The 21,750-nt window shown below is 39.3% G+C and overlaps 3 protein-coding genes across 8 annotated transcripts in view; all 3 read right to left on the bottom strand.

Annotated features, from left to right (window-relative positions):
* Positions 1-1,196: 1,196 nt before the first annotated feature.
* LOC116317746 (P-selectin-like) lies at positions 1,197-11,294 on the bottom strand. Its single transcript, XM_039606265.1, has 19 exons — positions 11,207-11,294; positions 11,051-11,102; positions 10,580-10,969; positions 10,389-10,496; positions 9,748-9,933; positions 9,621-9,662; positions 5,445-5,594; positions 4,731-4,916; positions 4,438-4,623; positions 4,096-4,281; positions 3,799-3,984; positions 3,469-3,654; positions 3,172-3,357; positions 2,859-3,044; positions 2,505-2,690; positions 2,174-2,362; positions 1,909-2,097; positions 1,571-1,687; positions 1,197-1,480 (listed from the first exon to the last, which is right to left on the bottom strand). The coding sequence occupies exons 2-19, from the start codon at positions 11,100-11,102 to the stop codon at positions 1,416-1,418; spliced, it is 2,976 nt and encodes a 991-aa protein (XP_039462199.1). The 5' UTR covers positions 11,207-11,294; the 3' UTR covers positions 1,197-1,415.
* A 206-nt stretch (positions 11,295-11,500) lies between these two features.
* Positions 11,501-14,812, bottom strand: LOC120436019 (P-selectin-like). Its single transcript, XM_039606266.1, has 9 exons — positions 14,689-14,812; positions 14,552-14,600; positions 14,045-14,437; positions 13,482-13,586; positions 12,770-12,949; positions 12,333-12,512; positions 12,019-12,108; positions 11,900-11,921; positions 11,501-11,780 (listed from the first exon to the last, which is right to left on the bottom strand). The coding sequence occupies exons 2-9, from the start codon at positions 14,577-14,579 to the stop codon at positions 11,738-11,740; spliced, it is 1,041 nt and encodes a 346-aa protein (XP_039462200.1). The 5' UTR covers positions 14,580-14,600; positions 14,689-14,812; the 3' UTR covers positions 11,501-11,737.
* A 1,167-nt stretch (positions 14,813-15,979) lies between these two features.
* LOC116317315 (P-selectin-like) overlaps positions 15,980-21,750 on the bottom strand; it is a 51,865-nt gene continuing 46,094 nt past the window's right edge. For 2 of the 6 annotated variants that reach the window (XM_039606444.1, XM_039606446.1), the window contains 8 exons: positions 18,077-18,262; positions 17,744-17,950; positions 17,430-17,609; positions 17,086-17,271; positions 16,757-16,963; positions 16,437-16,616; positions 16,232-16,353; positions 15,981-16,148 (listed from right to left, as the gene is read on the bottom strand). In XM_039606444.1, the coding sequence (XP_039462378.1) occupies positions 16,140-16,148; positions 16,232-16,353; positions 16,437-16,616; positions 16,757-16,963; positions 17,086-17,271; positions 17,430-17,609; positions 17,744-17,950; positions 18,077-18,262 (1,277 nt within the window). In that variant the 3' untranslated portion in view covers positions 15,981-16,139. Of the gene's footprint in view, positions 16,149-16,231; positions 16,354-16,436; positions 16,617-16,756; positions 16,964-17,085; positions 17,272-17,429; positions 17,610-17,743; positions 17,951-18,076; positions 18,263-21,750 lie in introns of all 6 variants that reach the window. The other 4 variants (XM_039606440.1, XM_039606442.1, XM_039606445.1 and 1 more) reach the window with 3 other exon arrangements.

Here is a 21,750-nt window from a genome sequence, read left to right as displayed (position 1 = left end):
ACACGGAGATATGAAGCCCTACTGTATGGAGTGCCTCCTTGCCCCAGCCGTGAACCCTCTCCTGGACCCATCTCATATTTCCCACTATGAAATCAGACCTTGCACAGCAGAGAGCTCAAGTCAATGGTCAGGAACAATCTAACTGTCTGTCACCGTAGTACACTACTGCCAACACGAGCTAAAGAAGCAAGCAGCAGAGTATACCTACAGTACGTCTGTGTTTCGGAGTCCCTTAGTATCTGTTTCTGTATCTGCTCTGAGCGTCTGCTGGCATGTGTGTGTGTTCATTCTCATGTGTTAGAAGGAACAACACTCTTTGTTGTAGGGTCTAACATAACATAATGTATTCCTTGTATCTATAGGTGAATGAAAGGAGGGGGAAAAAAGCCTTAAATATCGGGGAAGAAAGCCAAGGTGGTCACCTGGGGGAGGCTTTTACCTTCTTGTCTGTGTGCAGTTGGCATACGTAGCGGGTGAGAAGACCAAAAAAAAAAAAGTTCACACTGTGATCATACGGTCACAGCGGGTAGCAATAACCTCATTATTATTCCAATGGTAGCCAAACAGTTTCCTGTCAACAGTGTGGTTATTTATTGCACGCTCCATGCCAACCACAGGCCACAAACCCTCTGTCTTTTAACTGCTATAATTGGCTTCATGCTGTTGCAGTGCCAAGACAGATGCACACGCTTTGCTGAACGTACTCCAAAGGATGCTTGCAGATCATAAATAAAGTCTGTCTGCACACATAGACCAGCAAGGTTTAATGCAGTACATACAGTCATACCATGGAAATGTATAATTTCAGCCATTGGACATATTCACAAATATGAAACACATTTCAATAATCAGTGTAATGGGGTGGGGGTAGTCATTGTGGGATCAGTGAGTTGAGACTGATAATAGATCACCTCCTCACCACATCCTATGATGTGAGCTTTCTGCTCACTAAATGTGCTAAATTGACAGTTAACGGCATTTCGGCAAGCCTAGAGATTTCTGGGAACATTCCCAATTGACCCCACAGCATTCAAATGCCAAATGTGTAAAATATGAATTTCTGATGACGACCTGACAGGACAGGGTTATTCCAAATTGTACCACATGATACTGGACATAGCTGAAAGAATGCCAGCAGTAAAATAAGACTTATTGAGTCAGGGAAGACTAAACAAAAAACAATGAAAAAGCAAATGTTTTCTGAGATGTTTTTGAATTTTATTTACTTTTGGAAATTTACAGGGAGGACCTAATGCAACAGCTGTAGACATACTTAATGTATCATGGATGAAGTCTGTATTATGAATTGCTATTGCTTATGCGGGAGCAAGTAGATGCAGTAACTACCAAACTTCTTAGAATAATAATAATAGCAAGCAAAAAGTAAAATCACATCTCAAAAAAGGAACAACAGGTCAAAACTCAAATGCTGGATTCTCTCTTTCACCCCATGTCGGGACATCAGAAGTGATCATATTTCCTAGAAAGATGAAAAGATGGGATTAGAAGTGCACTCACCCTGCTACACCACACTGTGTGTGCAAACGTGCATCACTACAGTAGGTCCCACCTGTTTTCTTTAATTGTTTCATGATCAGCATAGTCAGTCCTATCAGGAGAAGTATCCCAACAGCAATTCCCGTCCCTGCGCCAGTGTACAGCAACATGGCAGTCCCTATCGACATACCTGGCGTGGGATCACATAAAGATTTTAATGAAGCTTTAGGGAATTGTTCTCAGTGTATACTTCATGGCCAGCAGATGTCATTATTTTATAGTGTATGTTCATATAAGGTTTTGCCTGTTTTGCCTGTACGCAGTGTGCAAGCGAAGACTCCTATCTTAGAAAATGGTGTCATATATAAATTACGGGGGAAATAACATTTTAAACTACAGAAAATAATTTACCTGTGCAGCTGGGCAGGCTGTCACTCCAGATCCCAGTGGCAGAGCAAAGTATCACTGCTGTGCCATTGAGGGTGAATCCATCTTTACAGCTGAAAACGCATTCAGAGCTAAAGCTGAAATTCCCCAGAGGATGAGAGCAATTCATAGACAGGTCTGAGGAGAAGGCACGGATGGCCTTGCACTGTACAGCTAAAAAGGACAGCAACTACAATTACATAAGATCAATGAATATGTAATAACATTCAAAGTATTGCTATGCACTTACGTTGACAGATGGGTGGATCCTGATTCCAGTAACCTGAGGTGTTGCACATCATAGCTGATGTTCCTTTCAGCCAGAAACCTTTATTACATTTAAAGTCACATTGTGAGCCATAACTGAAAGGAGAGTTCAGATGGCTACAGTTCATCCTTCCGTGCTGTGGTGATTTGGCCAGCAGGGGGCATTGGCGTGCTGTGGATAAAACAGTGTAGGCTCAGTACAGCTTCACTTTTGACTTTCCGGGTGGTATAGAGTTTGATATTATTTAATGCATGGACACAGATTAAGAAGGACTTTATGTGGATGGCAACCGTGTCATGTTTTGGTTTATTACCCTGACAGGCTGGTATTTCTGTGCTCCATGTGCCCGCAGAGGTGCATTCAGTGTCAGCCATGCCAGTGAGTAGAAAGCCGTCCTCACAGGTTGATGTGCACCTGGAGCCAAAACTGAACTCACCATGAGAATGAGAGCAGTCTAAAGTCCCATGAGAAGGAGGAGTGAGAATAGGACACCTTTCAGCTATAAAAGAAAAAAGAAAGCCACAGCACATAGAGAGGAACAGAGCAGATTAGTAGCTTCTTCTTTTTTTTTAAGAAAAAAGTGTAGCTGTGCAACTTAAATTATGAAAATAGGAGTTTATCTGTCTGTTTCTGATATACTGGATATTGATACAAAGAGTGTTTTTACCTAAGCAATGGGGAATGTCTCTGTTCCACCTGCCTTGAGGTGTGCACTCTGTGATAGCTGTACCATTTAGCACAAAACCTTCTGCACATGTTGATGTGCACACAGAAGCAAAACTGTACTCTCTGTGGGGATTAGAGCAGACTAAGGACCCATGAGAGGGTGAGCTCAGAGTGGGACACCGTCTAGCTGCAAGAGGAATGAAGACACAGAGGTACGAAGACAAATAAAAAGCATCATGCCATTTAAACCTTTAAATTAAGCATTTATCTTTGATTGTCTGATCACTTATTACTGATAGAGGGTTTTTTCCTACCCAGACATTGAGGTATGTCTGTGCTCCAGTTGCTCATAGCTGTGCACTCGGTGTCAGCAGTCCCATTCAGCACAAAACCCTCATCACACGTTGTTGTGCAACGAGAACCAAAACTGAACTCTCCATGAGGATGAGAGCAATTTATGGATCCGTGAGCAGGAGAGTTCAGTGTGGGGCATTTCTTAACTGGAGATGAACAAAAGGAAAGATGTACACAAGGTATTAGGTTGATTTAGTGAAACATTGTTGAAATGCAAACTGAACCGTGAAATTACAAACTTTTAGCATGTTCTTTACCCAAGCACGGTGGAATATCTGTACTCCACTTGCCCATGGAGGTGCACTCAGTGCTGGATGTCCCATTCAGCACAAAACCCTCATCACACGTTGTCGTGCAACGAGAACCAAAACTGAACTCTCCATGAGGATGAGAGCAAAATATGGATCCGTGAGCAGGAGAGTTCAGTGTGGGGCATTTCTTAGCTGGTGGGAGAGAACAGACAGGGTAGAAGGTCAGCAATATGTTTTATATGACTAAAGTGGTAGATGAACACTATGTAAACCTTGAAATTACACATTCTTATGTTAATTAAAATTAAAATGCATGCATTTAGAATGTTTTTTTACCCAAGCAATGTGGGATGTCTGTGCTCCAGTTGCTCATAGCTGTGCACTCAGTGACAGCAGTCCCATTTAAGACAAAACCCTCATCACACGTTGTCATGCAACGAGAACCAAAACTGAACTCTCCATGAGGATGAGAGCAATTTATGGATCCGTGAGCAGGAGAGTTCAGTGTGGGGCATTTCTTAACTGGAGATGAACAAAAGGAAAGATGTACACAAGGTATTAGGTTGATTTAGTGAAACATTGTTGAAATGCAAACTGAACTGTGAAATTACAAACTTTTAGCATGTTCTTTACCCAAGCACGGTGGAATATCTGTACTCCACTTGCCCATGGAGGTGCACTCAGTGCTGGATGTCCCATTCAGCACAAACCCCTCATCACATGTTTTTGTGCACCGAGAACCAAAACTGAAGGAACCATTTGGGTCAGAACATGATATGGAGCCATGAGAAGGAGAACTAATTGGAGTACATCTCTTAGCTTAAAGAAAGACAGACATAAGAAGAGGCAGCTTCTTAACCTGTGGTTCACATTCAAAACAGTAAAAAAATAAATAAAAAAAATAAAATAAAATAAATATATATATATATAGTATATATATTTTATTATTATATAGTATATCAGCATTTGTCATACCCAGGCAAACAGGAAGTGCATGACTCCAGTTACCCTGTGAAGAACATTTTGTCACATTTGTACCAATTAGATCAAATCCTTCTTCACACTGAACAGTGCATATTGAGGTGTAGCTGTGCTTGTTTATAGGGTCTTGGCATTGCAGATAGGCATGAGGTGGAGCCTGAAGACTGTTGCACTGCACCACTAGAAGAGAGGAAACACTGCTCTTTCAACATCAGAGCATGCAATTTTTATTTCTATCCAGAAAGCGTGTGCTGCTTTGTGGTACACCAGAGTAGTTTGTGACACACCTGTGCATGTAGGTGTAGGTTTGCTCCATTGTCCCAAGGTCAGACAGAGGAGTACCTTGTCCCCAGTTAAATAGTAACCCTCCTTGCAGGTGAAGTTGCACCATGAGCCATAAGAGAAAGGCTCCACGGGGTCAACACAGGTCATGTGGCCCATAGCAGGAGAGAAAACTGGGGAGCATTTTCTCACTGTGGTCAGACACAGATATCAGTCACTCAGAGTTCACATAATGCAGATCAGTGCTCTTATATAAAATGTCAGTTTGAACAACTGTATGTTATGACTCCACTTTCACAAACATAGCTTAATCATGATGTGGAGGGGTGAAAAATCATGCTGAGATCATTTATGGTCAAAGAAAAAACAAAAAAACAGTTTACAGACCCATGAAAAAAAATCCCAGTGTTGTTTGTCCAGCACAGACTTAAATGAGTGTGAAGTGGAGTGATAACAGGCGTGACCTAAAGCTAATCTGCTGCACAGTCCAGACAGGATGTGAAAGTGTACTGAGTGCAGTTATGCAATTGTATATCTCGAAAGTAAATCTGTAAAAAGGGTTCAAATATTATACAAGTTCTGTGAAAAGTAAGTGACTCTCAAACACACACACAGACACACAAAATGAAAGCTATAATCAGTTTAACTAAAAATACAAATGAATAAACTAATTAACCACCATACAGAATGATTTAAATTAAAGGCAGTGACAACTTTACCTGTACATACTGGAACAGTGGCTGTCCATTGGCCAGTGTGCTCACAGATGATCTGGTTCTGCCCAATCAGTTCATAGCCTTCATCACAACTGAATTCACAGGTTGAGTTGTAGCTGAAGGGTGCGATGGGGTGGCTGCAGTTCATGCTACACTGTAAAAACGATAACTAGTAATTGTTGATTTGAGTAAAGTTTTCAAATTAAACTGACTTAGAAATAAAACTTTCCATTTACAACCTAAAATAGCTTGTCTGCCCAACAAATTTCTTCCATTGTTGTCCTAACTAAGATTTTCTAGCGAGCATAACAAAGATTATCAACTTTTGAGTAGATTTTTGAGTCGAGCTGGGAACCGATGGGAAACCCCGTGGGTGACTGGCACACGTCGTGGTCTGAATAAGTTTGAACTAGACCAAACGAGTCTGAGCAGACTGTGTGATAGTGGTTTGTCGATGTGTTCTGAACTGAAAACCTGCTAAGAAACTTTGAACAAACGTGGCCAAAATTGGATGAAAATTACAATTTTTCGACCATTACAGATTTTACCTGGTCTGAAGTTGGAGTGTATTATTTGACCATTTTTTGGACAGGTGCGGGAGCTGCCGGCCATTTGCCCTAGCAGGTAAGCTAACGACATCTGTTATTAGGATTTTCTACAAGCGCTAGGCTGCATCCTCCTGAGGACCCAGGAGGGTGGAACGAGTAAAGCACTGAAAAAAAAAAGCCAAACAATAACATATTTAAGTCATCTAAGGGACTTATATATCATGTTTAAGCTAGCGAAGGACCGCGCGGGGGTTGAAAATGATATGCCAGGAGTTCGCTGTTCTCGCTGCTCTAGCGAGCCTTGAATCCCAGCTAGCTATCGAAGCTGGTGGTAACAGACGTCTCCGAAAACGTAGAAGCATTTTTGCAAAAATGTGTTGTCTTAATAAACTGAGCAGATATTTGAAATTTACACAGCTACATTCTCGCCTGAAAATACCTTAAAAGTTTACTTTGTGACCCAGAAAGAGTAATAAGAGTAATATTAAAACTAAGTGGCTGCCGCCATTGTTTGAAACTAGAATCGGCTGGGCACGCTATGAATTCTGGCATAGGGTGGGCCACGAAGGATACACCTGACCCATCCTTCAAAGCTGTGGAAAGTATTGTATTGTTTTGAGAGCCTTTTGTTGGTGGAGTTAAGTATTGATTTTATGTACAATTCCACGGGTAGACGCGATCTGTACGGTCCGACTTTGCACGTGCGCAGTAAGGATCGTGGAGTCCGATCCGTAACTTTTTTTCTCGTTTTTTTTCTACATTATATTGAAATGTTTCATTATTGCAAACATTTTCTCTCAGGCGGAGAGAGGTCGTGGAGTGTCAGCCTATGGTATCTGAGGTCCAGGAGAGATGACCTGCGCTGTTTTCCTCTGAGGAGGTAAGACTGTCCTAATTTATTTATAATTTAATTATTATTCAAATTGGGCATGATTTATACTTATATTGAAGCAGTACGGTATTTGCTGGGGTAATGCATTGGCCAACTTTATTATCTTGTGCTACCACTCCAGTCAAGGCCCTTGCCAGTGTTATATTGAAATCCTTACCCTGAACATTTCTGCCAGTACAAGAGTCCCCATGCTAAATCGAAATTGTGAAACAGAAAGGCAATCTCATAATTTTGACTTAGCATGTATTTTTTTTTTTTTGTGCTAGAAATAGGACTTCTATAGTCTGAGATTGTTAGGGAAAGAATACTAAGGCAGGTCACAGAATCTGATTGGTCACAGATTTTGGTGCAACTTAGAACATAATATGTATTTTCATATTGATACTGGGTTTTGTGGGAGGTGTTTCTATTCCAGTGCAAAAGACGTATTCATGAGAGATTTTTGAAGTAGGTAGGTTTTGCTGTTGATGACACAGTCAGGCATATAACATGGTGCAGACTGTCCAAGACAGCTACCCAGGAATTTTCTGTGCTGAGTAAATGACAATATTTTGGTGAATGTATTGTTTAGATATCTGAACATTTCATCGGATCACAAGCAAAGACCTCCTGGGGACCTTCAATGCATCCCTTGACAAAGTTGTGCCTGGCCTGCTGAAACTGTACTGGTCTAAGAAGGGAGCTCTTGGTGAGGAGATGGAAGACCTCCTGGATAAACTTGATGAACAGGTGAGTGAAGTGCTCCTTTATCTGACATTTGCAGAAGAGAGTATACTTTTCTCTTAACAGAAACTGAAAAAGATGTTGGCTTCAAATAAAACACATCAGTGGATATGTCCGTAAAATGAATGTCATGAGTCATTGCTTTGTTCTTATTTGGCAGTATTTTATTTAATTTGTAAAAGAAAGTAAAATTGTTAACATGGTGGTGTTGTTGTTTTTTTGGGGCGGGGGGGGGGTTGTACGTTTTGCGTGTTGCTGGGTCTGACCTGTGCTTTACTCTCATTACTATGAGAGTTCTGATTTTGCATTGTGTATAGTACACCATGTTACTTCACTAATTGAAATTTTTGTTTTCCACTGAACACTCTTTAGACATCCAACACTGTGTCCAACGGGCACTGAGAGGCCTGCCCATTTTCCTCAAGACAAGATGCAACAGAGGTTTTCCTGAAGTGCTTAGTAAGTACAAAAAACTAATGCAAGTAAAACTAATTGCTATGAGATGTTTTTAAAGGATGAGTTTATCCAAAATGGAAATGTACACTTTCTCAGTGCAGTCCAGATAATTTTATAGTGGGGATTGCAGTTGTCATAACTCTCACTCCTTTTTTCTGCTGAGCAGCTGCTGGGCATTGTTAGTGGTTGTTCCATAGCAGAAAATATTTTTGTACAAAACTCACAAGGTGGCATTAATTAAAAAAAATAAGCTTTTTCTTCTTAAAACCTCCATGGGTCAAACGACCAGCATGGTATAGAGGTTAAAGTTAAAATCTTTAGAAATTTGTTTTGTCTTTAGTTTTTCTTAGCTTTCAATAATTCTTATTTTACTTTTCTTCAGGACACTGACATTTTGGAACCAGTGTTGAACGGTGCATCAGTTGCCATCCTCACCATCCTACAAGATGACGATGCTGATACGTCTGTGCGAGAACATCCAGTTGTGTTGGAAGGGGACATTGTGCTACATAACATTCCAGATCTCTCTACTGCCCTGGCACACCTCTTTGGCCTTCTGTATGCCCTCAACATTGATTACCCAAAGCAGATGAGTTTTACCTTTGAAGCAATTCAGGCCATCTTATTTTGGCCTGGTCGGACAATATGAAGGTGAAGTGGATAAATCATTATTCGAAATGTAAATTTTAGTCAGATGAATCTGTATTGTTGAGAATATATGGTGAAAATTTGTCTTGTAGTATTTTAAAAGATTTGTTATAGTGTTAGTTTCCTCTTCATTGATGGTAACATTTCTAATACCTTTTAACTTCCATAGTTCATCATAGTAAGCCTGTGTAAAATGTCAATGTCTGGGTGCATAGGCAATCGTTTGTGGCACTACCCTATTTAATGTGCAATAGTTATGTTCAGCTTTTACAAGACGGTCAGGGTGTGTGTGTGTGTGTGTGTGTGCATGAATTATTAAGTTGCTGGACACTTTTCTTTTTTTAGTTCTGGACTCTGGAATTTTAACGTCTCTGCTGGGGTGCTCAAAGCACCCAAAAGAAACTGGCAACACGTTTTTGTTTGTTTGTTATTTCTTTTCTTTCTTTCTTTTTTTTTTTTTTTAACAGAAATTCACCCTACTACCCATGACATTCTGAAATGTACTGAAAAGACTGTTGAACAAAATAAATAAGCTTTTAGATAACATTGAATTGTGCTTTGTTTTATTCTATATCTATTTATTAAGTGTTTTTTCAAGTATAATAACAACATACATTTTCCTTTGTTTATATAGGTAAATTTTCAACTCACTGGAGTAAGAATTGTATGATTACTCAACAAGAATATCTGTGTTTGGTGAAGGCAGAAATACATGGCATTGAAACCAGAATTTCTTCGTTAGACTTCCAGGATTATCCTAATTAGGTGAACAAGAAGATCCAAGTTGGCAGAACTTGTAAATCTTAGTTGAGTCAACAACAGTTGGCAAAAGTTGAGAAAACTCAAAAATCTCTTGCATCATGTTGCCTTGAAATTTTAAGTTTTCTCAACATTTTCTTTTTTACAGTGTACTCGCACTGAAGTTGGTGTATTTCAAATTTGGACACTGTGCAACTATGATAAGCAGTCAAAATATGTTTTGTAACTTTGCCATCTGAAATATCAGTTTTTAAAAACAGCTGGTTTCCTGTTGCCGTACCTTGACACAGAGGAACAGGGTGGTTCCAGAGCCCATTGGCTTGGCAAATCAGTTGAGGCGCGCCTATTAACCGAAATCCAACTTCACAGAGAAAATGGCAGGAAGAGTTAAAATGATTAGACCCATAGGGATTAGAACAGCGGTGAGAGCCTTGATCTGGATGCGGAAAAGGTTTGCATGTGATCGCTGAAGATAAAACAAATAAAAATATATTATGTAGAAAATTAGTTCATGTCTTTTGCTTAGATTTGCAAAAATATCTTTAACAATTGTCAGTAGGCTAAAACTAAAATACAGAAGTTCCTGAGGGACAAATGAGGGACAAATGAATAACAATCTAACCCTAAATGGACTGCTACGGTGAGGTTCTGGACTTACTATGCCATTCAGATATAAAACGGAGACAAACTGTTCCTTAAAGATAGTCAATATTATTCAAAATCAATCACTTGTAATGATGAATCTTGTGATTGAGTTGTCTAGTAACTTCATTTAATAAGTCTGAGGTGGTCAGAATGAAATATCAGGCTAATCCCGACTAGTTATTTAGTAATTGTATATTTGTTTATATGCAAATATTAATTTAGTAATTGTATATTTGGATTGCATATTGCAATATTCTACAGATCTTATTAGCTTACCCTCTTCACAGCGTAGGCCTCGGAAACCAGGATGGCACTTGCAGATGTGGCTTCCAATGCTTTCCACACAGTCTGCATGAGCACTGCAAGACTCCTGTTTGCAAGAGGCTGCAAATCACACAAAATGTGTCAGATGCTGTATTACATTTACTGCCAAAGTTTTCCATCAAACTAAGTGAAAAGTATTCTACCGGTGTAGCAGAGAGCTCCTTTCAACTTATTACAGTTCTCATTGTTCCACTTGGCTGTGTCTGTCCCCCTTTTAATGTATATCTCCACACAGTCCTGACGGCTTATGGTATCTGGCTCTGCTGATGCCCAGTTTTGAGCCTCTTCAGGTACACTCTGACTGGTGTTTACTGAGGTCCACAATCCAGCCACTCTGTGAATCCCTATCCAGTAATATTTTGGATTAAATGGCAGCAGATCATTGAGGAAATTAGTCTCCTCTTGGTTCCGACTGGCAACCATATCCGTGAAGTACTTCTGGCACCACTTGCGAGCCTCGTACCAGTTCTGGTTTGGACCAGTGCTGTAGTTGTACGTCCATGCCTGCGCACCTCCTCTCCTACTACTCAAGTCTAAAAATGTAGCATAAGGACAGTAAGATAAATGTGAACTGGTGAAGAAAAGTGTTTGGTGTGTGTATTATGCAGGCTTACCTACGGCAAACACAATCAGCGTAGCTATCAGTGTGTTACAATCAACTAACATCTGAAACACAAAGAAAAACAACTGAGAACTACACATGATTGCTACATGTGTGAATGAAGTATCAATTTCTATAGGTATGAATGAACAGCCGTTACGTGTCTTACCTTTTGAGCCGTCTTTAGTTACTAATTCTTGGCATTTAATTTTCACCTCTTCAGTAAATGGCAAAACAGTATTATCTGTCCTCCAGGGACTGAGCCAATGCCCAATTTTGTAATATCATTTCTGCCGTAGCTTCCTTTCAGGAAGGGTTTCACTCAACCACTCACAGCACTCTGCACACATGCACGCACACATCCAAAGATAATTATATATTCACAAAAAGACATGCACACACAGTCACTAAAACATTATTTTTATTCACATTTACATTTAAAAGCAATTTACAAGAATGCAGCACACATGTCTGAACGATACCATGATGACACACCATCGAATACACACAATTACATAATTTATAAGTATGCAACATATCAAATGTAACTTTTACAACATACTAGACAAAAGCCTTAGCTGATTGATATTTAAATCAGCATCCAGTGCATGTTTCAATCTCCTGGTTACTGCTGGATTGCAGTTAATGTGAGTGAAATGTCTTGGTGTCAAATATATTCTAATTAAGACGTGGGACGTTGTTATGGTTGTGTATCACAGGGTGGACTTCCTTCTTCGGGGGGCCTGTGCAGGAAAGAAAATTGTTCTTAGAATTTTCCCCAAAAATCTTTGAATGCTAAGTTAGCAAAGGCTGTGAGAAACGGTGGAGCAGCTTAAGACAAACGTATAATTTCAACACTGACCTTTCTTGGGAAAGTTTCTTTCCTGTGAGAAACAGAGAAATGGATTACTTTTGAGGGGTGTTGCAATAAGATTGCAGTGAATCTTTTATTTCTATAGAGAGTAGTTGAGAATGACTGACTTTGTCTGTGTTTTATGCAACAAAAACAGATGCAGCAGAAGGTAGAGAAGGCTCCACATCCAGCTAAAGCCAACAAAGCCTGTTTATAGCCTGAAAAAGAGGGGGAAAGCAAATTTTACCATTCAGTTACACATTATAGCACATCATTCATGTACATGCCAAAACTACTGCTTTCCATCAGAATAATTTAGCATGAGTTACTGGAAGCACAGTTCTTATGGCAAAGAAACTATAAAAACCATACATGAAATGGTCGGCCGCCCTATTTAATGTTTAACATTTTGCAAACATTTACATGATTCTTTTGAAATTACTTGTACAAATAGGTCTTGGGCCACTCCAGACTCCGGTCTCTCCACAAGTGACAGCTGGTGAGCCAATCACGAGGAAGCCAGGGTCACACTTAAAATGACAGGTTGTCTTGAATGTCTGATTTCCTGCGGAGCAGCTATGGTATCCATTATAAGTTTGAGGTAGAGGGGGACACTCCACAGCTGAGGGCACAAACAGGTTATATAACATCTTACACTATGTTATAATACATTTTAAAGCACTGTACTTTATTATTAATGTGTATTAGAGTTTGGTATTACTACTGCTCTAATCAGTGGTAACAGTAACTTAAAATGCTTCACTGGAAGCACAGTTCTTATGAAAAGAAACTACAAAATCAATACAATAAATGGTTGGTCTGTGTATTTTAAGAGGTTTTCAAGAACATTTAAACTTTTAGATGATTTCATGAAATTACCTGCACAAGTAAGTCTCGGCCCACTCCAGTCCCCAGTGTCTTCACAAGTGACAAATGACGAGCCATTTATGAAGAAGCCAGGGTCACACTTTAATCGACAGGTCGTGTTGAATGTTTGATTTCCTTCTAAGCAGCTATGGTATCCATTATAAGGCTCAGGGAGAGGGGGGCATTCCACAGCTGAGGGCACAAACAAGTTACGCAACATCTTATAATGATTTATAATAAATTTCAAAGCACAAACATGCTGATGCATGCGCATTTTAATGTCATATAAAAATGAATGTTTGATTTTCTCTTGAGCAGCTTTAGTATCCGTTATCAGGCTGAGGAAACGGGCATTCCACAGCTGAGGGCACAAACAGGTATGCAGGACATTATGTAATGTCTTGTAACAGGTTTGTAATATAAACATAACACATTTTAAAGCATTTATATTGTGTTTTTGTGGTCACACTGATGTAGGCTTAGTAATGATAATTTCAGTTTTTGAAGAAAAACAACATGAGTCACTGAAATATGTACAGTATAAAAAAGTGCGGACATCTAAAAGCGTGTGTGTCAGAATATACGACTCGGTCAGGATTACTTGACTTCACTGACTGCGGTAGTTTCTTCCATCCAAGTATGCCTGCACATTGTTTCACACATTACTAATAACTGTGAATGGCAACTCTTTACGCATTATAATAAATAACATTAAATTGCTCACCTGTTTGGCACCTGTCTCCCTTAAAACCACGTTCACAGAGGCAGGTTATACTGTTGATGGCCTCCTGGCATCTTCCTCTTTCACAAGATGATTCATTACACTGGGCTTTTAAGAAAAAGCACACCAATATAAGGCCACTTATCATTATAAAACCTACACAGCTTTTCTTTGTATAGAAGACACTTTATTTCTTTTCTAATAATGGATATTAAAAAAAAATAGAGTTTTAAGACGAGACATGTTGTCCTGAAGATGTTCGAAAAGTTAAACAGTGCAAACAAATAATATCTGACATTACTGTAATGGTGCATAGCACATTAAAATAATATATAAACAAATATACAACAATTTACATCAATAATAAATAAAAATAATATTTAAAACAAATATTATGAACATGTAAAAACTATTCTGAAATCAGCATAACACCTTAAAGGAAATCAACCATGCTTTTTCATAAAAATATAAAGTTATAATGTAGCCAAAAGAAATAAAATCAACAAAGCAAAATCAAAAATGTAGTAAAGACAGTACAGGAAATACTAGATGACAGGTTTACGTACTTTTAAAACATGCTGCATGTTTTAATTTGTTACATTTCTCATCGTTCCACTTCCCTCGATTTTGTCCAGTATTAGTGTAGATCTCTACACAAAACTCTGTTGCATGGACATTATTTGGTTCATTTGGTGCCCATGAATTGTTACCAATCCACGTGCTGTTATTGCCAATCCAAATCCAGCTTTCATTCATATGATTTCTAGTGATTCCAATCCAGAAATATGGGCTATTTTTCTGTGGCAGGATGGAGACCAGATAGTCATTCTCCGCTTGGTTTTGGATGACCACCATGTCTGTGAAATATTTCTGGCACCACTCTCTGGCCTGGGTCCAGTTCATTGTCTCGTTTGAGTAGTGATACGTCCAGCACAGCGTAGTCTCAGCCAAGCAACTACCTGAAAATTTTCAGAACAGCTTTTAATGTGATAATTAATAATGTTTTCTGACACGTGTCAGCCGGTCTTTGCCCAGCAGCCACACATTTCACTAGAATTGGAATTAAAACTTACCAAAGATGAGGATTAATGTCCACTTCATCTTCAAAGAGCAATTTATTGTCTGTACAAGGGGAAAAAAAGAGTATATTTTCATAAGTACTAACGAATTTCACCACGGAGAGTTGCTGAATAAGAAAATTGTGACTTACCCAGGATTAATATTATAATATTGTCCTTTGAACTGTTTGACACAAACTTCTACTTAAGTTAAATCCCTGTTTTTTCTGATCAACTCAAACATAAAACAAAAAGTGTTAGAGCAGAAAAATGTAAAGTTTGTTAGACGAAACTAAAGACCAGTGTCAGGCTTTTATATGTTCTCGTTTGCCATTCAGAGCAACATTATCATACAATAACTGGATGTTTACTGTTCAGGCTGAATGCATGTAACGAATGATTTACTGAATATTTTAATGACTTTAACAAACCTTTAGGGAAACCCCACCTATTTCTAGTAAAGGTGGTTTCAGGGGCAGATTTTAAATGAAGAAAAGGTACACAATGCCACAAGGTGCTTACTCATAGAGGTTGGATCACAGCCTTTCAAACACTGTTAAGCCTTTCATTTGTTACTACAATGAGTGTCTTCTTGTCTGTTTTCAAAAACACATCTTCTCCATATCCTGACATATTGATGTAATGGAAGCTCTTTTTAACAGCAGTGTCCTTCGAGGCACCTTTAGACTTATGAAAGATGTGAGATGTGAGTTCCTGTCCAACTAAAGTAAAAGAGGCTGGATTTTTTTAAACAATGAACACTGGGAGAAAAAAAAGAATACCTAGGAATATAATTGTTCCTTCTTTGAATACCTCTCACTTTTATATGTTTATTCTGCTTTGTCATGAACTTTATGATGGAAAGGCTCATGTTTTGGCAAGAGATCTGGGAATTTTTCAAAACACATCCTTCCTCAACCCCTGAAAAAAAACAGAAGGTGGTAGAAGGTCATGGCTGAAACCGGGAAAATAGGTTGGTTTATGATAGAACTGATGAGTCAGTTTATTAAGACTAGCTCCACAGGAGGCTATTACACACTCCACTGCTTGGCTAAGCATTCCTACCAGTGTGGTGACACTGACACAACTGGCAGAACTTTTTTAGTAGTCCTCATGCAGAAAAGTAATTGTTTTTTATTTTTTCGAATGAATATCAGAACATTTCCAAACATAGAAAACAACAGATAAAAAACAGCAAATGTGAAGTGTTACAGTAACAAAGTAAAAAAAATAGAACACACACACACACACACACACACACACACACACACACACACACACACACACACACACACACACACACACACACACACACACACAGAGAGAGAGAGAGAGAGACACACACACACACAGAGAGAGAGAGAGACACACACACAGAGAGAGAGAGACACACATCACCTTACACTTAGTAAAATTAAAAAATAATGCTTTTTTAAGAAAATAAATATTACATGAATTCTATATCAAATTATTTGCTGTTATGCACTAAAATGATAATTTACACATAATGTGTAAAACTATTTGTAGTTTTCTAATATGGCAAGTTTTTGCTATATTAGGCTGTCAAAACTGTTCTTGGAAAGTCTGTGGAGGAGCCTCTATGTCAGAGTTGCTGTAATAAAAGAGAAAAGAGGAAAATTCAGCAAACCTCAAAAGACACATACATGATTTAAAAGAGGTAAATTCTTCTCTAACCTGTTCAAGGTTTTTTGATTTCTTCAATTTTTTAAAGACCCACATAGCCATAGACACACCAGATAACAAGGCAATCCCTCCTGTGGCAACACCAGCAGTAACTGCAGTAACTGGAGCAGGAGCTGTGGAAACAGGGTGAAATGTGAATACTGTGAACTTTGAAGTCAAATTTGTAAAGGTGTGAATTTTTTTGTTTCTTCTTTACCTTGACAGGTGGGTTTCTCTCCAGTCCAGTTGCCATGATGATCACATGTTAGCAGCTCAGGTCCTTCTAATGAGTAGCCTTGGTCACAGGTGAAGGAGCACTGAGAGTTGTAAACTGACTCCGTGCTGGAGCAATTGATGTGACCGTTTTCAGGAGCCTCAAGCAACAGGCATCGAACAACTGTTGGGAAGGACAGGAAGATATCACATATTTAAAAAAATCAGATCTCACCTTAGAGTCAATAAATCCCTACTCAAAAATGTCTGAATATACAAATAATAATAATACAAGTAATCCAGGTAAAATGGGTTCACATATACCTGTACAGGTTGGTGATCTGGAGGCCCATTGGCCTGGATGTGTACACTCCATGCTGTGTGCACCTTGCAGCTCATGTCCTTCATCACATGTAAAATTACAAAGCATGCCAAGTGGATGGGGTGTCTCATGACTAACAAATGAAGACAGAGAAGGGCTGCAGCTTATCTGACCATTTGTTGGGACCTCTGGAGCAGGACATCCTTTTGCTACAAAAGAGAAACAGAAGGAGATCAATAAAATATATCATAGTTAAACAGACTTAAAATAAAAGTGCTACAATGAGCAAACACTGTTTGTAGTAAATATTGATGTAATTATGGTTTCAGACCTTTGCATGTAGGTATGTTTTTATTCCACTGTCCGTCCTCAGAACACTTGATGGTGTTTGCTCCCTGCAGTTCAAAACCTTCTTCACAGCTGAAGCTGCAGGTGGAGTTTGGTCGCAGTTCAGTCACAGAGTCACTGCACTGCATGAAGAGGGGAGCTTCTCTCTCTGGATTCTGGCAAAGGATGGCTAACACAGAAAAATGTGTATTTTATTGAATGTGTCCTCATTGTGTAGAAGATGTGTGGGTTATAGAGAGGGAGCTATACAAACATTATTAAACATGAATAATGTGAACCTTTTATAGCTCAAATTTGTTGTTTGTTTTATTCCGTTGTTTTTTTCACCTTGACAGGTGGGTTTCTCTCCAGTCCAGTTGCCATGATGATCACAGGTCAGCAGCTCAGGTCCTTCTAATGAGTAGCCTTGGTCACAGGTGAAAGAGCACTGAGAGTTGTAAACTGACTCAGTGCTGGAACAATTGATGTGACCGTTTTCAGGAGCCTCAAGCAACGGGCATCGAACAACTGTTGGGAAGGACAGGGAGATATAGTGAAAAAAATGTCTCACTTTCGTCATTAAACCACTGCTCATAAAGGTCTGAACATAAAAATAAAGTTATGAACTACAAGTAATCCAGGTAAAATGGGTTCACATATACCTGTGCAGGTTGGTGATCTGGAGGTCCATTGGCCTGGATGTGTACACTCCATGCTGTGTGCACCTTGCAGCTCATGTCCTTCATCACATGTAAAATTACAAAGCATGCCAAGTGGATGGGGTGTCTCATGACTAACAAATGAAGACAGAGAAGGGCTGCAGCTTATCTGACCATTTGTTGGGACCTCTGGAGCAGGACATCCTTTTGCTACAAAAGAGAAACAGAAGGAGATCAATAATATGTCTGACATGATCAAACACACATATAGTTAAAAGTCCCGTGACGAGTAAATAGTGTTTGCAAATAACTATTGATATAATTATGGTTTCAGACCTTTGCATGTAGGTATGTTTTTATTCCACTGTCCGTCCTCAGAACACTTGATGGTGTTTGCTCCCTGCAGTTCAAAACCTTCTTCACAGCTGAAGCTGCAGGTGGAGTTTGGTCGCAGTTCAGTCACAGAGTCACTGCACTGCATGATGAGGGGAGCTTCTCTCTCTGGATTCTGGCAAAGGATGGCTAACACAGAAAAATGTGTATTTTATTGTAATGTGTCCTCATTATATAGAAGATGTGTGGGTTATACTGTTAGTGTTCCTCTTACCTTCACAGTGAGGAATCTGCTGATTCCATGTACCTCCTGATGTGCAGGTCACGCTACTGGCTCCCACTAAATGGTAACCTTGGTCACAACTGAAGCTGCAGGTGTTTTTGTAGCTGAACCTCATATCAGCATCTTCTCCACAGCTGACAAAGCCATTTTTCAAATTTTGCAGAGCAGGGCACTGGACAGCTACAAAAGAGAGAGGCACCAGAAGGAGTTAAAATAAAGCTTTTATTATAATCATCATGCAAATCAAACCCCAAATAACACAATCTCCACAATGATGAAAGGTAAAAACATGTGGCCGTACCAACACAGAATGGCTGGGATGCATTCCAGTTTCCTGATGATTCACATTGCAGAGATGGAGATGCAGACAGTACATAACCTTCATCACAGGTAAAAATGCAAACCATGCCAACTGGATGTGTTGCCTCATGACTAACAAAAGAAGACAGAGAAGGGCTGCAGCTTATCTGACCATGTATTGGGACCTCTGGAGCAGGACATTGTTTTTCTAAAACAAAACAAAAAAAAAGAAGAAGAAAAAATGTTTAGTAACGTTTTAGAACATAATCACACAAACACTGTTAAAAATGTTATGATGAGTAAAAAGTGTTTGCAAATAACTATTGATATAATTATGGTTTCAGACCTTTGCATGTAGGTATGTTTTTATTCCACTGTCCGTCCTCAGAACACTTGATGGTGTTTGCTCCCTGCAGTTCAAAACCTTCTTCACAGCTGAAGCTGCAGGTGGAGTTTGGTCGCAGTTCAGTCACAGAGTCACTGCACTGCATGATGAGGGGAGCTCTCTCTGGGATTCTGGCAAAGGATGGCTAACACAGAAAAATGTGTATTTTATTGAATGTGTCCTCATTGTGTAGAAGAAGATGTGTGGGTTATACTGTTAGTGTTCCTCTTACCTTCACAGTGAGGAATCTGCTGATTCCATGTACCTCCTGACGTGCAGGTCACGCTACTGGCTCCCACTAAATGGTAACCTTGGTCACAACTGAAGCTGCAGGTGTTTTTGTAGCTGAACCTCATATCAGCATCTTCTCCACAGCTGACAAAGCCATTTTTCAAATTTTGCAGAGCAGGGCACTGGACAGCTACAAAAGAGAGAGGCACCAGAAGGAGTTAAAATAAAGCTTTTTATTATAATCATCATGCAAATCAAACCCCCAAATAACACAATCTCCACAATGATGAAAGGTAAAAACATGTGGCCGTACCAACACAGAATGGCTGGGATGCATTCCAGTTTCCTGATGATTCACATTGCAGAGATGGCGATCCAGACAGTACATAACCTTCATCACAGGTAAAAGTACAGGTGGACTGATAGCTGAATGAGCCCAGAGGATCGGAGCATTTCATGGATCCATGTGTAGGCTCTGACATCTTCTCACACTGAATCACTGTAGACAACAGGAGAAAAAACATCAGGCCATGACTCCATCACTGTGTAGAAAGTCATAAAAAAAAACTACTAACAAAAAGTAGTAGTAATATTAGAAGCTATTAGTACTTAAACTCACATTCACATGTAGGGGGGTTTTCCGACCATTTTCCTGAGGCTGTGCACCTCAGAGGAGTCTGCACACTCAGCTTGTATCCTTCCTCACAGGAGTACTGACACAACGAGTCATAGGAGAAATTGCCATGCTTGTGAGAGCAATTTACATGTCCTTTATCTGGGACAATCACTTCAGCTTTGTTACACTGCACAACTGACAACAAAAACACACAGTTGGATATTCAATCCTTTACATGAGTTAAAATATGTATTTAAACTATGCTGTCAGTTTATTTTCTTACCTTGGTCACACTTGTCTCCAAAAAAACCTTCAAAGCATTCACATTTGTGGCTGTTGATGGTTTCAACACACTCTCCATGGAAACAGGAGTCATTCTTACAAGCCGCTGGAAAAAGCAGAGGTACTTCTATAAATGTTGTTAAATATACTAAAACAACATGTCAGATAAATCATTTTAAACTTTTAGATCAATAGATTACCTATTAAAGAACAGCAACACAACAGCAAAAATTCATTTTTCCAGAATATAATGCCCAAATGTTTGCTCACCTGTGTAGCACAGAGCAGTCTTTGATTTTGCACATCTCTCGTCATTCCACTTGCCTGGTTCTTTATCCCTTTTAATGTACATCTCCACACAATCCTCGTGCATGCCTGTATTTTTGTCACCTTCGTTATTATTAGGTTCTCCTTTTGCCCAGTTGGTTGCTTCTTCTGTCAGACGCTTGTTGGTTCCTACCCAGGTCCAGACATTATTAACCCTACGAATCCCAATCCAGTAGTAGCCATTTTTCTTGGGCAGCCAGTTGTTAAGATGCTCGAGCTCCTCCTGGTTCTGGATGGCCACCATGTCTGTGTAGTGCTTCTGGCACCAGCTTCGTGCACCATCCCATGTCATTGCGTCGTTTGAATAGAAGTAAGACCAGGACTCTACACTAGTCCACGTGCACAGCACTTAAATAGACACAGTGACATATAGTAGATGGGTAAATGGGGAGAAAAGGAGAGATTTAAAAAAAAAAATTCTATTTACTAATTTGTTCTCTAATGAGTCTTTTTTCTATTGGGTGCCTTTGTCTTGTTTTGTATAAATCCCTCCTGTATATATTCTTCATCCTGTATAAATTTCTCTTATTTGTTGTTTATTTTTGCTGTCTTACTATTTATATTTTATTCCTGCACACTTGGTGTGGAGCACCCACAATTTTGTCATACATGTACAATGAACACAGGGCTATTCTATTCTATTCTATTCTATTCTATTCTATTCTATTCTATTCTATTCTATTCTATTCTATCTGGTTCTAAAACTTTTTAGTGAGACACTCAAGGCTCTTCTGGCAATAAATTTACATACTTGAGCAAATAACGGTGAAGTTGATCCATAAGGCAGAGCTCTTATATCCATGGGTTAGTCCAAAGAAGGAATCCTATAAAAATTAATTTAAAGGTGCATTAAAATAAAACCAAATTAATTTACATTAAAATGAATAATATTTAAATTGATATCCCTTCCACTCACCATTTTAAATGATATGCCTGATAACCTCCAGGAGGCACTTGATTCTCTAGCTTTCAGCCTTAGTATGTGTAGGGATGATTCTCTGCGTTATGCACTGGATTTCCAGGTTTTATAAGCTTCTCTAGTGTCGTTCAGGAAACCTGCAAGGTTTCCATGGAATCCCCCCCAATACTGCTCCATTCCACAAAAGGCTTTAAAAACATTTCCTGTACAAAAGCATTGTCTGGTCTTTATCAGTACTGAACTCACAGGTTGAGTTTTAGGGTGCGATGGGGCTTACTTGACTCTGCAACAAAGCAGCTAATAGGGATCTGTTCCTCATGGGGTGACAAATGGG

The sequence above is a fragment of the Oreochromis aureus genome, linkage group 23 (genome assembly GCF_013358895.1).
Source record: "Oreochromis aureus strain Israel breed Guangdong linkage group 23, ZZ_aureus, whole genome shotgun sequence".
In the NCBI taxonomy this organism is placed as follows: domain Eukaryota; kingdom Metazoa; phylum Chordata; class Actinopteri; order Cichliformes; family Cichlidae; genus Oreochromis; species Oreochromis aureus.
The sequence above is the reverse complement of the archived record's forward strand: the minus strand, read 5'-3'. Positions and strand labels throughout refer to the sequence as shown.